The 16,602-nt window shown below is 34.8% G+C and overlaps 1 protein-coding gene across 1 annotated transcript in view; it reads left to right on the forward strand.

Moving 5' to 3' along the window:
* RP1 (RP1 axonemal microtubule associated) overlaps positions 1 to 16,602 on the forward strand; it is a 357,923-nt gene that overhangs the window by 182,253 nt on the left and 159,068 nt on the right. The window contains exons 13-15 of the mRNA XM_032316308.1: positions 10,605 to 10,708; positions 13,289 to 13,465; positions 15,983 to 16,195. Of these exons, the coding sequence (XP_032172199.1) occupies positions 10,605 to 10,708; positions 13,289 to 13,465; positions 15,983 to 16,195 (494 nt within the window). The remainder of the gene's footprint in view (positions 1 to 10,604; positions 10,709 to 13,288; positions 13,466 to 15,982; positions 16,196 to 16,602) is intronic.

The raw sequence follows: 16,602 nt of genomic DNA on the forward strand, positions 1-16,602 counted from the left end.
ACATAAAACATTGTGTTAAGTTTAGGTATACAACATTATGATTTGATAAATGTATATATTGCAAAATGATTACCTCAATAAGGTTAGTTAACACATCTGTCACTTCAAATAATTGCAATATTTTGGTGTTATGAGAATATACAAGATCTAATCTCTTAGTAACTTCCAAATATATAATACAGTATTATTAATAATAATCATTAGGCTATATATTAGAGCCTCAGAACTCACTGGTCTTATAACTGGAGGTTTGTGCACTTTGACCAGGATCACCTTATTTCCCCCACCAATCAGCCCTAACAACCTGTATTCTACTTTGTTTCTATGAATTCAGATTTTTTGGGGGTAGTTTCAAATCTTTGTTTAAATTTAGTTAGTTAAAATACAGTGTAATTTTAGTTTCAGGTGTAGAATCTAGTGATTTATCATTTTCATACAATACCTGGTGCTCATCACAAGTGCCCTTCTTAATACTCATCACCTATTTAACACATCCGCCTTGCCCACCTCTGCTCCAGCAACCCTTAGTTTTTTCTCTACAGTTAAGAGTCACCTTTTTGAAAAATTTTTGCTTCTGCATATAAATGAGATCACATAGTATTTGACTTTCTCTGTCTGATTTAATTCACTTAGCTTAGTGAATTAAAGGTCCACCCATGTTGTCACAAATGACAGAATTTTGTTCTTTTTTATGGCTGAAAAATATTCATATATATCCTATATATCTGTATCTATATATCATATTTCCTTATCCATTCATCCATTGAAAAACACTTAGATTTTTTCCATTTCTTGGCTATTATGAATGAACATAGGAGGACAGATCCCTTTTTGAGATAATGATTTCATATTCTTTGGATATGTACTCAGAAGTATATTGCTGGATCAAATAGTTTTATTTTTAATTTTTAAAGGAAACTTCATAGTGTTTATAACAGTGGCTGACCAGGTTACCTTCCCACCAATAGTGCATCAGGGTTACCTTTCCTCCATATCCTTCACAGGCATTTGTTAATCACTTGTCCTTCTGATAACAGCCATCCTAAGTGGTGTGAGGTGGTATTTCATTGCATTTCCCCGATGATTGGTGTAGAGCACCTTTTCATGCACTTATTGGCCACTTGGATGTCTTCTTTGGAAAAATATCTGTTCCAGTGTTCTGCCCATTTTTAAATTGATTTTTTTTTTGTCATTGTATTGTTTGAGTTCTTAATATATTTTGGAAATAAATCCATATAAATCATCAGATATTAATTTGGAAGTATTTTCACCTATTCTGTAGGTTGCCTTTTCATTTTCTTCATTGTTTCCTTTGCTGTGTGGCAACCTTTTAAGTTTGATGTAGTCTCTCTTGTGGATTTTTTTGTTGTTGTTGCTTGTGCTTTTGGTGCATATCCAAAAAAATAATTGCCAAGACGAATGTTAAAGAGATCTTTCCATCTTACCCTACTGTTCTTCAAGGAGTTTTATTGTTTTATTTTCTTAATCTAATTCAAGTTAATTTTTTGAGTGGTGTCAGCTAGGGGTATAGTACCATTCTTTTGTATGTGGATATCCAGTTTTCTACCACCATTTATTAAAGAGACAATCCTTTCTGTATTGAGTTTCCTTGACTCCCTGGTCCAATACTTGTTGACTGTTTATTTTAGGGCTTATATCTGGGCTTTCTATGCTATTCTGGTGGCTTTGGTGTCTGTTTTAATGGCAGTACCATACTTTTTTGATTACTATGGCTCTGTAATATGGTTTAAAATTAGGAAGTATGTTTTTTTCCTCAAACTTACCTTTTTTTTTTCATTTTATTTCTTTTCAGTGTCCCAGAATTCATTGTTTATGCACCACACCCAGTGCTCCATACAATACGGGCACTCCATAATATCCACCACCAGGATCACCCAAACCCTCCAAAACCCTCAGTTTGTTTCTCAGAGTCCACAGTCTCTCATGGTTTGTCTCCCCCTCCCATTTCCTCCAACTCAAGCTTACTTTCTTATTTGTTCTTTCTCAATATTAATTTGGCTCTTCAGGGTCTTTTGTGTTTCCATACAAATTTTAGGAATTTTTTCTATTTCTGTGACAAATGCCATTGGAATTTTAATAAGGATTGTGTTGAATATAGAGATGGCTTCAGGTAGCATGGACATTTTAACAATTTCATATTAACTCTTCTGATTCATGAATATGGGATATCTTTATATTTTTCATGTCTTTTTCTTTTTTTTTTAATCAATGCTTTACAGTTTTGGAGTATAAATCTTCACTTCCTTGGTTAAATTTATTCGTAAGTATTTGCTTGCTTTTGATGCTATTTTAAATATTTTTTTCAGGCAGTTCACTGTTAGTGTATAGAAACTCAACTTTTTGTGTATTGATTTTTTTTTTAAGATTTTATTTATTCATTTGACACAGAGAGATCACAAGTAGGCAGAGAGGCAGGCAGAGAGAGAGAGAGGAGGAAGCAGGCTCCCCGCGGAGCAGAGAACCCGGTGCGGGACTCGATCCCAGGATCCTGAGATCATGACCTGAGCCGAAGGCAGCGGCTTAACCCACTGAGCCACCCAGGCGCCCTGTGTATTGATTTTGTATCCTATAACTTTACTAATTTTTTTCTTATTAGTTCTAACAATTTTGGAGGGAGACTAGAATTTTCTCTATATAAGATCACATCATCTGCACATAGAAACATTTTTACTTCTTCCTTCTCAATCCGGATGCATTTTAATTCTTTTTGTTGCTAATTGCTCAGGATAGGCTTCCAGTAATATGTTGAATGTGTACTGGTGACTGGGCAGGCACTCTTGTCTTCTTCCTAATCATAGAAATCTTTTACTCTTTCACCAGTGAGTATGATGTTAGCTGTGGGCTTGTCATATATGGTCTTTATTATGTTGAGGTATGTTTCTTCTACACCTACTTTTTGAGAGATTTTTTTTTTCATGAAATGATGTTGAATTTTCTCAAATGTTTTACTGCATCTATAAATGATCATATGATTTGTCTTTCATTCAAAGTGTGTCACACCTATTTATTTGTGTATTTTGAAACATCATTGTTTCCCAGGGATAAATCCCACTTGATAACCATGTATAATCCTCTTAATATGGTTTTGAATTCAATATCTTAGTATTTTGTTGAGAATTTTTGCGTCTATTTTTATCAGGAATATTGGTTCATAGTTTTCTTTTTCTTTCTTTCTTTTTTTTTCTTTGTGTCCTTATTTGTCTTTCAATCTCCTTGCTTATCATTGGTTTGTTCAAATTTTCTTTTTTCTTTCTCTTTTTTTTCATTTCTCTCTTTTAAAAATTTTTTATTTTTTAAATTTCTTTTCAGTGTACTAGAATTCATTGTTTATGGACCACACCCAATGCTCTGTGCAATGCGTGCCCTCCATAATACCCACCACCAGCCTGACCCAATTTCCCACCCCCTGCCCCTTCAAAACTCTCAGACTGTTTTTCAGAGTCCATAGTCTCTCATGGTTCATCTCCCCTCCCATTTCCCTCAACTCCCTTCTCTTCTCCATCTCCCCGTCTCCTCTGTGTTACTTCTTATGCTCCACAAATAAGTGAAACCATATGATAATTGACTCTCTGCTTGACTTATTTCACTCAGCATAATCTCTTCCAGTCCCATCCATGTTGCTACAAAAGTTGGGTATTCATCCTTTCTGATGGAGGCATAATATTCCATAGTGTATATGGACCACATCTTCCTTATCCATTTGTCCATTGAAGAACATCTTGGTTCTTTCCACAGTTTGGTGACTGTGGCCATTGCTGCTACCACATTAGGGTACAGATGGCCCTTCTTTTCACTACATCTGTATCTTTGGGGTAAATACCCAGTAGTGCAATCACAGGGTCATAGCGAAGCTCTATTTTTAATTTCTTGAGGAATCTCTACACTGTTCTCCAAAGTGGCTGCACCAACTTGCATTCCCACCAACAGTGTAAGAGGGTTCCCCTTTCTCCATATCCTCTCCAACACACATTATTTCCTGTCTTGTTAATTTTGGCCATTCTAACTGGTGTAAGGTAGTATCTCAATGTGGTTTTGATTTGAATCTCCCTGATGGCTGATGATGATGAACATTTTTTCATGAGTCTGTTGGCAATTTGTATGTCTTCATTGGAGAAGTGTCTGTTCATGTCTCCTGCCCATTTTTTGACCTGATTATCTGTTTTGAGTGTGTTGAGTTTGAGAAGTTCTTTATAGATCCTGGATATCAGCCTTTTGTCTGTACAGTCATTTACAAATATCTTCTCCCATTCCATGGGTTGCCTCTTTGCTTTGTTGACTGTTTCCTTTGCTGTGCAAAAGTTTTTGATCTTGATGAAGTTCCCCAAGCTAATTTTCGCTTTTGTTTCCTTTACTTTTGGATACATGTCTTGAAAGAAGTTGCTGTGGCAGATGTCAAAGAGGTTACTGCTTATGTTCTCCTCTAGGATTCTGATGGATTCCTGTCTCACGTTGAGGTCTTTTATCCATTTCGAGTTTATCTTTGTGTATGGTGTAAGAGAATGGTCGAGTTTTGTTCTACATATAGCCGTCCAATTTTCCCAGCACCATTTATTGAAGAGACTATCTTTTTTCCACTGTATATTTTTTCCTGCTTTGTTGAAGATTATTTGACCATAGAATTGAGGGTCCATATCTGGGCTCTCTACTCTGTTCCACTGGTCTCTGTGTCTGTTTTTATGCCAGTACAATGCTCTCTTGGTGATCACAGCTTTGTAGTAATGCTTGAAATCAGGCAACGTGATGCTGCCAGTTTTATTTTTCTTTTTTTAACATTTCCTTAGCAATTTGGGGTCTCTTCTGATTCCATACAAATTTTAGGATTGTTTGCTCCAGCTCTTTGAAAAATACCGGTGGAATTTTGATCAGAATGGCACTAAAAGTACAGATTGCTCTAGGCAGTATAGACATTTTAACAATGTTTATTCTTCTGATCCAAGAGCATGGAATGGTCTTCCATCTTTTTGTGTCTTCTTCAATTTATTTTATGAGTATTCTGTAGTTTCTCGAGTACAGATCCTTTACCTCTTTGGTTAGGTTTATTCCCAGGTATCTTATGGTACCTGGTGCTATAGTAAATGAAATGAATTATCTAATTTTCCTTTCTGTGTTTTCATTGTTAGTGTATAAGAAAGTGACTTATTCTGTACATTGACTTTGTATCCTGCCACGTTACTAAATTGCTGTATGAATTCTAGTAGTTTGGGGATGGAGTCTTTTGGGTTTTCCATATAAAGTATCATTCCTCTGTGAAGAGAGAGAGTTTGACTTCTTCATTGCCAAATTGGATACATTTTATTTTTCTTTGTTGTCTGATTGCTATCGCTAGGACTTCTAATATTATGTTGAACAAGAGTGGTGAGTGTGCGCATCCTTGCTGTGTTCCTGATCTTAATGGGAAGGCTGCAAGCTTTTTCCCATTGAGAATGATATTTGCCATGGGTTTTTTATAGATAGAATTTATGAAGTTCAGGAATGTTCCCTCTATCCCTATACTTTGAAGCATTTTAATCAGGAATGGATGCTGTATTTTTGTCAAATGCTTTTTCTGCATCAATTGAGAGTACTATGTGGTTCTTCTCTCTTCTCTTACTGATTTGTTCTATCACATTAATTGATTTGTGAATGTTGAACAATCCTTGCAACCCAGGGATGACTCCCACATGGTCATGGTGGATAATCTTTTTAATGTGCTGTTGGATCCTATTTGCTAGGATCTTGTTGAAAATCTTAGCATCCTTGTACATCAGGGATATTGGTCTGAAATTGTCCTTTTTGGTGGAGTTTTTGCCTGGTTTGGGGGCATTCTCTTATTGGGGTATTACTTTCCAATGAATCGCTTCTGGTGGCTCCCTCCCCCTTTTGTTTATCTTCTGGTGTCAGTCCAATGTTCCCACTCCTCTTTACCTGCCCACTGGTGTCTTCTGCCCTTGTAGAGAGCAGAATTAGATATAATTCTAATCTCAGGCTGATTTTATGAGTGATCAGAGTTCTTTGGTAGGTCATCAGCTCACTTTAGGGGACAGGTTGAAATGTTGCATCCTCCTACTTCTGTGCCATCTTGTCTCCCCCCTCTTTCTTTCTTTTTTTCATGAGTTGGTCTGGATGGAGTGTATGTTTGTGGGACTTTACCAATTTCTTCTAGGTTTTCCAATTTATTGTGTAATTGTTCATAGTAATTTCATGATTTTTTGTATTTCTGTGGTTTCAGCTGTAATGTCTCCTTCATTTATTTTTTTTTTATTTGAGCCCTCTCTTTTTTCTTGGTTAATCTAGCCAGACATTTGTCAGTTTTATTTATTTGTCTTTTTTATTTATTTTGATTTTCTGCTGCATCTTTACCATATCATAGCTACACTTCAAAAAAACCAAAAAACCAATTTTTTGTTTCAAGATCTTCATTGATCTTTTCTATTGTTTTTATTTTCTATTTCATCTGTTTCTCTTCTGATCTTTGTTATCTCCTTTCTAATAATTTTGGGGTTAGTTCTTATTTTTGTAGTTTCTTGAGGTATAAAGTTGGGTTGTTTATTTAAAGTCTTTCTTTTTAAAAAATGTGGACTTTTTTACTACACATATGCCTCTTAGAAATGCTTTTGCTGCATCTCCTAGACTTTGGTATGTTCTGTTTCCAACTTCATTTGTCTCAAGATTTATTTTGATTTTCCTTTTGATTTTTCCTTTCACTCACTGGTTGTTAAGGAATGTGTTATTTAATTTCAAAGTACTGTTAATTCTCCAGTTCTCCTCCTGTTGTTGACTATTGTTAATCTTACAGCTTCCCTCCTGTTGTTGACTTAAATATAAAGAGAATTTTAAAGCTCTTTTTACAGATTGCCCCATCTCTTTGGAGAATAGTTCTATTAGTTTATACTCTCATCAGTGGCACATAAGTGTCTTAGGCTCATTACACTTTTGTCATTAAAGCAGAGTTAATAATTAAAAAAATGCACACTTTAAACTATTATATAAGCCTGAAACATAAACACACACTTATTCTCCAATTTTAAAATGTAAGGCTAGGTCTTTGTGTGTGTGTGTGTGTGTGTGTAGCCCAATGTAAGTTGAGAGCATGATACACATTAGTTTGCATGTTTATATCTGCATTCCATCTGATTGGCACCCCTTTTTACTCTAAAAGTATCATGGTTGAACAATTATAGGTAACTGTACCTCTAATGCATGCTTGATAATTTTGTTTCAGTTATAATTAAGTGAGAAGTAGGAGTTTAAGGAGAACTATTTTTTTGAAATTTAGCTATAATCTTCTCAGGACTTTGAAGAAAAAATTTTCTGCAATTTTCACTGTTTCTTTATTAAATAGTTTGTATGGTATGCCAAAGAGGGTAATTCCCCTTTTTCCTTGTGTTTCAACTGAAAAAAGTTTTTGTATTGGTTATTCTCCCCCCTCCTTTTTTTTTAAATAACAAAACACATAACCATTTCAAGACTTAACCTCTTCTTTGGATTTTTTCTGGTATTCTAACCTATCTGTGTAGGTACTAATAGAATTCTTCTCTTAGATTATTGTTAGTAATTGATCTACATATTACAAGCCCTATTTCTAGTGAATATCTGATGGTGATTAGCTGCAATTATTTTATTTGTCTGGTTCTCTGCTACCAGATCTTAATAAAGGAAATGAAAAACAGTTTATTATTTAAAGAGTATAGCACTGAATATATATTGGCCACTTTGTCTTCTGCTGCATCTTTACCATATCATAGCTACACTTCTCTGAAATCAAGAAGCCATGGGCTTTGCTCCTCTATTTTATGAGAGTGCTTTGAAGGACCTCTTTGGCTTTAGATTAGAAAAGAATATGCTCTAGAATGGATGTTGTCTTATTCAGTCTTGCTTAAAGTGTACTTCAGTTTCTGAATTAGGAAAGATTAGGGAAAGGAGATGTAAAGGAAGAAGAGGACTCTGGATTTCTTGGAAATACACATTCATAGTGGGGATATGGCTGCTCACTTTATGGCATCCTCTAACTCTAATTTGATACGTATAGGGATGACTAGCACTTTTATCAGTCTTCAGCAAATCAGGGCTATTTTGTATTGTAAATTGCTGAATTTCTTAACTCAGAATTCAGCATTAGAATCAAAATGAATTTTGAGTGTTGCAATAAAGAGTGATCTGATGCTTTACTCTAGAGACCACAAAACATGTTTCAAATACTTGACCTCACTACTAGAAGAATATCAGTAGGCTTCTAGTAAACAAAAGATACCTACTTCATTTTGTAAGTTAAAACTATACATCCTCCATGAATGATCTGTTTCTTTAAAAGGTCTGGGAGAGAAGGTCCAGTGCATGTTTGAAGGCAACTTCTTTTATTCCTTTCTATGGTGGGTGATAGCCATTAACAGATTTGAAGTAGAATAGAAATACTTTGGTGGCTAAATGGAGGCCAGATTTAGGCCTGTGCAGAATGATTAGAGAAAGAGTGACCAATCAGAAGCTTCTTGTAATATGTCAGACAGAAGATGATGAGGACCTAAAATATTTCATTGGGGATATTGATAGAGAAGAGAGAATGGATTTGAAGAATTTCTAGGAGATAATTGGCAGGTCTTCATCATTTATTGGTAAAGGTGTACTAAGGGAAAGGTTATTCTTAGGTTTCCAGTTTGGATGATTAAGTTGTTGATGGGGGTCACTGACTAAGGTAGGAAATACAGAAGATTTAGAAAGAGTAGATTGGAAGCTAAGAATATGTGGAGAATTGTAAGCTCAAGTTTGTATATATTGAGTTTGAAGTGTGTGTGAGTTAAATTATACATATGAGCTGATTTTGAGGGAGAAATGAGTGGTTGAGATGTTGATTTGGTATTTATCACTTCATGGATTATTAAAATAAACTTCTCGGGGAGCCAGTGAAGAGTGAGAGTTATTCACCTTAGCACAGAACCCTGTGCATGAAGAGGACAACTGAGAATGAAGTAGGAAACTGAGAAGGAAGTTAGTGAAGTATGAGACTGTGAAGTTTCAAAAGATGCCTGCAGGTTCAAATGGAGTAGAGAAGCAAAATGAAATAAGGACTGAAAATGCTTCTGTTGGGTTTTGGCAATTAGAGTTTGTTTTGATGCTATCAGTGTGATTTGATCCAGTGGATATTAGAATTAGCCAGGAACTTTAAGATTATAAATATTTACCCCTTGTTTTTAAATATAAGAATGTTTTAGAAATAAGAGCATTGAGAATTTTTATGTAGGTTATGACTGAAAAATATTGCCTGCACGTAGTAGGTGCTTAATAACAAGTAGTTAAATGAATGATTGAACTCTCTCTTGCTAAAACCAGAACTAGAATCATACATCTAGATTTAGGTTTGAAGTTAGATTATTGAGACATTCTTGGTTTTGGAGTTAGGCCTATATTGCTATGATCTTCCTTCTTAGAGTCACATTTGCTGAAAACCCAAAATTTTGACAGGTAGTATTTATGCTTTCATTTGTCTCCAGTTATTTCCTTCTTTGGTTTCTTTGATTATACATTGGTTAATACATTGCTTCAGTAGCATGTTGTTTAATCATCACAGTTTTGGGGATTTTCCAGTTATCTTCTTGTAATTGATTCTTAGTTGAATCATTGATATGAGTCAGGGATTAAAGTTCCTTACTATTATTGTAGTCTGTCAGTTTCTCCCTGTAGATCTGTTAATATTAGCCTTATATGTATTTTTATATATTGATGCTCCAGTGAGTTCAATGTATTGCCTATATTTTGTGCTTTCTGTAAAATAAAACACACAATATGTATTCCTTTATATTGGGCTTGTTTGACTTACATTTTCTGAGAATCACCTATTTGTAAAAGGAAAAATGGTCTTTATTTCTTATTGTTACAAGAGTGGATTCTTGAAAATTTGTTGTTTGTAAGTACTAAAGAAAGGATTCTCAATATTGGAAAGAGCACTGGGCTAAGATCTGAGGTCCTAGATTCAATTTCCGTCTGTGGTACATATTGTGTAGGCTGTGGGGATCTAATTAACTTTTTAAAGAATATTTCCTGAGCAGTTACTACGTTCTAGGTGCTGCTCTAAGTGCAATTATATAGGTATATACAGAATAGACAAAAATTCATGCCTTCAAGAGCATAAGTTATAAGGTAAAAAAGTATGCAAAAGTATATTGAAAATATACTTTTTATACATCATAAATATGTGATGACATCATCATACAAAGTAGTCACTAATGCTCAAATCATATGTATTTATAATGCGTTATTTTATTTTACCTCAAGTCCCTGAGATTTAGAGTGGAATGGAAATTATTTTTTTTGTAACAGGATAATTTATCATCCTGGAATCCATTCTATCAGGTGTCATTTTTTGGGGTTGTCTCAGGTGCTTACCAATTAGAATGGAAATGCATTAAGGATTTTCCAGGGAAATGCCAGCAAATTGCCAAGCAGCTTATAGATAATCAAAGGTTATTGGCATTCTACCTTTTGACTAATTAAAAACATTTAACTAAAAGATATCACAAAATATATTGTTAGGAGATTTCAGTGTATAGTTGAATAAGAAAAAATACTTTAAAAGCATGAATTACTTGCTAATACCCTAAAATGTTTTCCAGGTCTCTTTGATGTTATTTTCAACAGAGAAAATATATGCATTTTCCAAAGTCATGAAATAAGACATCTTTCTCTTGCTATTGACAATAGCAATGTCACTGGAATGGTATGTAGGAATTTTCCTTTTTGTCATATATCAATAGTATTGTATCTATATATATTTTTTATAGGATCAAATTGTATTTTCTTTGGCTTTTACTTTAACCATTTTCATTATTCTGTTTTGTCTTACTAAGTTGTGAGATTCTGATGCATAAATAGTCCTATATATCAGCAATTAAAATTTAGACAAGAAAAAGTAGACCACTTTTTTTTTTTAAAGATTTTATTTATTTATTTGACAGAGATCGCAAGTAGATAGAGAGGCAGGCAGAGAGAGAGGAGGAAACAGGCTCCCTGCTGAGCAGAGGGCCCTATGTGGGGCTCGATCCCAGGACCCTGGGATCATGACCTGAGCCAAAGTCAGAGGCTTTAACCCACTGAGCCACCCAGGCGCCCCAGTAGACTGCTTTTCTGATAACATTCAAAATATTAAATAGGCTTCCAAAAGGAGATGATCAGATTTCTCAAAGGCCCCTTTAGGGGACGTGTTATTAGGGAAAAAATAATAATAATTTCACTTAAGTATACTTTGTATTCCTTGGTTTAGGTTTGAAAAAATAGTTTTTAATATATAAAGCTGTTTTAAAAAATATATGCATGCTTTTGATTTTGAAAAATGAGACTGCGTAGGATAACTGTCACATACTGTTCCAAATGCTTAATATGTGTTATAACATCTAGTCTTTATATCTACCCTCTGAGAGAATCCATTATTATCCTTATTTAGCAGAAGAGGAACCTGACAGGTGGATGGACTGAGTTACCCAGTCACATAGGTTGGAAATGTGAAAGCAGGAATCTAACACAGGCGTTCTGATTCTAGTACTCATGCTACAGCTTCCTCATATAATGTTATATAATATTACCTGATTATTTTTTAAGATTTTATTTATTTATTTTAAAGGGGGGGTGGAGCATGAGTGGAGGGAGGAGTAGAGGGAGAGGGACAAGCAGACTCTACACTGAGTGCAGAGCCCCTGGCAGGGCCCAATCCCCCAATCATAAGATCACGACCTGAACTGAAATCAAGAGTTGGGTGTTCAACAGGTGAGACACTCAGGTGTCCCAATATTATGTGATTTTTGACTCATAGCATTTTATTTAACTTAAGGAAAATTAATAATTATTGAAGAAAAGCTTATGTAATTTGTAGGCCTGAGATTCAGGCTAAGTGATAATAATTTTCTTCAAAACGTCTTTTTTCCTGTTCTCTGGACTTAGCAAGTCATCCTGTGTTGTACTTTGTAGCATATTCTACTTAGTACAGGTCCTAGTCATAGTAAATGCTTATAAATATGAATGTAGTGGATATGGAATGTACTCAATTAAGTCAAGGGTTTGAGAAATATCCTATTACTTTATTTTTCTAAAATCAAGTTAAATCTATTTCCAAGCTCCTATCCTACTAGGTTGGTGAGAGCTTCCATCTTAATTTTTGTGAGACTCATTTTGTTACACATAAGATTTCTTCTGGTATGGGGACCTCAGCATATCAGTAACTGCCCTCCTAGCTTCAGTCCACACCAGTCACTGCTAATAACTCATCAAACATCACATGGTTTCTTTTTTAAATTTTTTTTAAAGATTTTATTTATTTATTTGACAGACAGAGATCACAAGTAGGCAGAGAAAGAGGAGGAAACAGGCTCCCTGTTGAGCAGAGAGCCCGATGTGGGGCTTGATCCCAGGAGCTGGGATCAGGACCTGAGCTGATGGCAGAGGTTTTAACTCACTGAGTTGCCCAGGTGCCCCAGAAGACTTCTCTTTTATTAACAGATTTTATTTTATTTATTTGACAAAGGCAGTGAGAGAGGAAACACAAGCAGGGGGAGTGGGAGAGGGAGAAGCAGTCTTCAATCCTAGCACCCTGGGATCATGACTTGAGCCAAAGTCACACGATAATGACTGAGCCATCCAGGCGCCTGCCTCTCAGATGGCTTCTTTAAAGATGAATAGTCCTGTTGCTTCTCTGCCATTCTTACACAAGAGCATTTGGCTGAGTTTGGTAGCCTTAGTGTCATGGGTCTTCAAGCCATTCAAGGCCATCAATGAGCCCTTCCTTTTCAGGCTCAAATATCTCTCCAAGGTAATGAGGAGAACGTGGGATAAAATCTCAAATCGTACCTTGAACCAGAAATGTGTCCTTGTAGCATAACCTCCTTGATTTGTTTAGATTTTTGGAAGTAAAACTTAGTAACGCACATCTGTTAATTTCAGATTTTCCAAAATAGTCTTGGGTTAGGAGGATACAAATGAAGAAATGAAAAATAAACAACAATAAACATACATATTAATAATTCATTAAAATATCCTGCCACTGAAGTTTTTTTGTTGTTACCCAATATTCTACCATGGGTTCTGAGAAATCAAGAGAAGAAAGTTCTTGGAATAAAACACTGAAAGTCAGGGTGGAGAATCAAAACAATTAAATTACAAAAGCATGTGACAGGTAATACAAGGATTCTCTAGAGTGGAGTAGACCTGTATATACCTATAATATCCAAAAATTTTAAATTTAATTATTTTTCTCTTGCTAATTCAGGGGTTTTGTGTTTTTTTTTTTTTTTTTTTTTCATCCTCTTAGGCTACTGGTGGAGCCTGTACTGAGCTGCGGGTGCTTTATCAGCACGACCGTTGTGCACTTCTGGAGTCAGTGCTGGATCCTGGTCATGTAGTTACTGTTGATCATCATGGCAAAATAGCTGATGAATCATCAGCAGGCTACGCAGACCTTTCAAAAGAATTTGTGGTTTTTGTCAAGGTAAAATGGTGGAAAGGCATTAAAGTGTGTATTGCTAAATACCCACTTTCTTTTGCTTTTTTGAGGCAAATTCGTGAGTTGAGTCATTAAGGAGTAATCAGATCTCTTCCCACTAGGTGGCATTGATGCCTATTGCCATTCTATTTACCCAAACTTTGAAAAGCAATAGAGATTTTACTTAATTTTAGCAGTACTGAAACTGGTGGGAGCAACATCCTACATCCAATTGAATTTGGAGGTTAAAACTATAAATGGTATAAATGTGAGAATTCTTAATAAAAATTTACGGACTCTTACATAGGCAATCAAATGTATATATTTAACTTTTCTAACAATTAGAATATTTATAATCTTTGAGTGTTGTATATGTGTGATCATTTGATACTTCCTTCTTTATAGTATGTGTTTGTGTGAATTTATCTTAAAAATATTATTGTTACCATAATAATAAGTATAATTTATGAGATTGCCTATTTTGTGCCCAGCACTTTACTGAGAGTTTACTGCATACAAAAACTATTTAATCATCCTAAAAGTACTGACAGATATTTTCTGTATTTTAAACATGAAGAAAAGATTTTCAGAGAAGTTAAAAATCTGACTGGTATAGCATAACTGGTAAATGGTAGATCATGATTCAAATCAAAGTCAGTTTGTCTTCAAAACTTTTTATAGTTACTATATAATAAACATTTCATTACATTATTATTTTTTCTCAAAACAACATTATTTTTAATGGTTGCATAATACCCAAACATAAGGTATATGATTATGTATACGTGTTTATTTATTTATTTAAGTCTTTAATCACTGGATGTTTAATCTTAATCTCTTCATTTTGCCACTGTTGAATTTAAGGGTGAGAATATGAAGCCTTTGAAACAATGGGAACATATTGCTGACTTTCTTTCCTGAAATGCACTGATTTTAATCCCGTGGAAGTTAAAACAACTGAGAAGTTAGAGGGGGCAGTTTACATGACTACCCTCACTTCTGACACCAACTTCAGAGTTCCAGAGTCCTTGAGACAACAATAAAATTTTGATAATTTAATAGAAAAACTCAGAACTCACTGGAAGTTGTCATACTCATGGTTATGGTTTATCACAGAGAAAGAATACAGGTTAAAATCAGGTAAGGGAAGAGACACATAGGGCAGAATCCAAGAAAAATACTAAATGGTGCAACTTCTAGTTGTCCTCTCCCCATAGAGTCAGGATGGCTTTAGTTTCTCAGCATAGATATATGAAATATGCATGAAGTTTTGTTAACCAGGAAGTTCACCTGACCCTTGGTGCCCCATCTTTACTGGGGTTCAATCATATAAGGAGTCCATATGGCTGATCTCAGTGTCCAGCCTCTCAGGAGGTCAGCTGACACCTTGTGACTCAAAGCTGCCACCCTAAATCACATTTTTACTGTGTGGCTGGCCCAAGGCCATCAAGCAAACAAAAAACTCCTCTATCAAATCTGACAATCCTAAGGTTTAGAAATTACATTTCAGAGTCCGAAGGCAAAAGCCAGACTTCTGTGAGTAAAGTTAATTTCTTTCCTTTTTTTAAAATTGAAATATAATTAACATACAGTATTATATTAGTTTCAGGTATGCAATATAATGATTAACAATTCTATACATTTCTCAATGCTCATCAAAGTAAGTGTGCTCTTAATTCCCTTTATTTCACCCATCCCCCTACCCACCTCTCTTCTGGCGACCATCAGTTTATTCTTTGTATTTAAGAGTCCGTTTTTTTGTTTGTCTCTTTTTTTCCCTTCATTTCTTTACTACTCAATTCCTTTAGTGTGTAACAGAGTATCCACTGTGTTGACCTTAGTATTGGGCATGGTCCTTAAAAAAAAACCTATGACAATTTTTAGAGTAGTGAACTAGTGTGAATTACCTTTTTTATGTTTATTTGCTATTTGTGTTTTGTCTTCTGTATTTATGTATTTTATCTATTTCTCTACAGTGTTAGTGTGCTTTAATAAACATTTAAGAATTTCTTACATCTTCTTAAGTTATTGATTGCCTAGGATTTACTTAAACTTACCTTAGTTATATTTGATAACTCTTTTCATTTATTCATTCCTACATATATACTTTGAAATAATATCCAGATGGTACATCCCATTAATTCAGGTACACTTGAAGCATACTATTCTTATTCTGCTTTATATTACTGTTATAATTATTTGTTTATATTGATTGTAAAGTTCTTAAGAGAAATGTTTGTGTTTTGTATATATTTTTAATCTACAGCATCTAATGGTGACATTTTTACTCTCAATAATGATCGGTATAAATTATAATGAGTCAGAGAACCTCCTTTAATTTTGTTTGGTTTTGCATAGTAGTTAAATTATTTACTTCCTTATTTTGCTTACTTTCAGCAAAGAAGTTTCTGATAAAATTCTGATCACTACAGCTTCTGTAAAAGAATGAACTCTACTTCCATCTTCTTTTAGTAGAACATGAGGTTATTATTTACTGATTCTGTTTTGTTTATTGTCCTTGAGGGTGTGTTCCTCAATAGTGCTGTGGTTCTACTTGCTACCAGCCTGTGCCAAGCCCTGTGTCTCCAGCCTGATGGGAGCTGCACTGGAGTGGGAAGCCAGTCTGAAAAATCCTACTGGAAAGTGCATAAAATCAGCTCTGGTATTTGCATGTTTGAAAGTGTGAAAAATGAACGGATGTATCTAAGGATTAAGGATGGCCAGTGTGATGGAACAGTAAGCATCTGCTTATATTTTTCTCAGCAAATGTTTAAGACATTTGCCAATGACAGATATAAGAATGGCACTTTCTGAGTGTTTTTTTTTTTTTTGTATTAACCTATAAACATTTAGGAAATTGGGTGCTATATATGATGGTCTCCCTTGTCTTATTAAAAAGTGAGGAGGGCAGCCACATCCTTTGTATGATTAGAGAGGGATTCTGACCCTTTAGACATTGCTTCTGGAATGTAATGTGCACACAGATCACCTGGGAATTTTATTGTAAAGCTGGGCTAATTCAGATACGCGGTGGTGGGACCTGTGTATCTACATTTCTTTTCTCTGTTTTTTTTTTTTTTAAGATTTTATTTATTTATTTGACAAACAGAGATCACAAGTAGGCAGAGAGGCAGGCAGAGAGA

This window comes from Mustela erminea, chromosome 16, assembly GCF_009829155.1.
Source record: "Mustela erminea isolate mMusErm1 chromosome 16, mMusErm1.Pri, whole genome shotgun sequence".
NCBI lineage: Eukaryota > Metazoa > Chordata > Mammalia > Carnivora > Mustelidae > Mustela > Mustela erminea.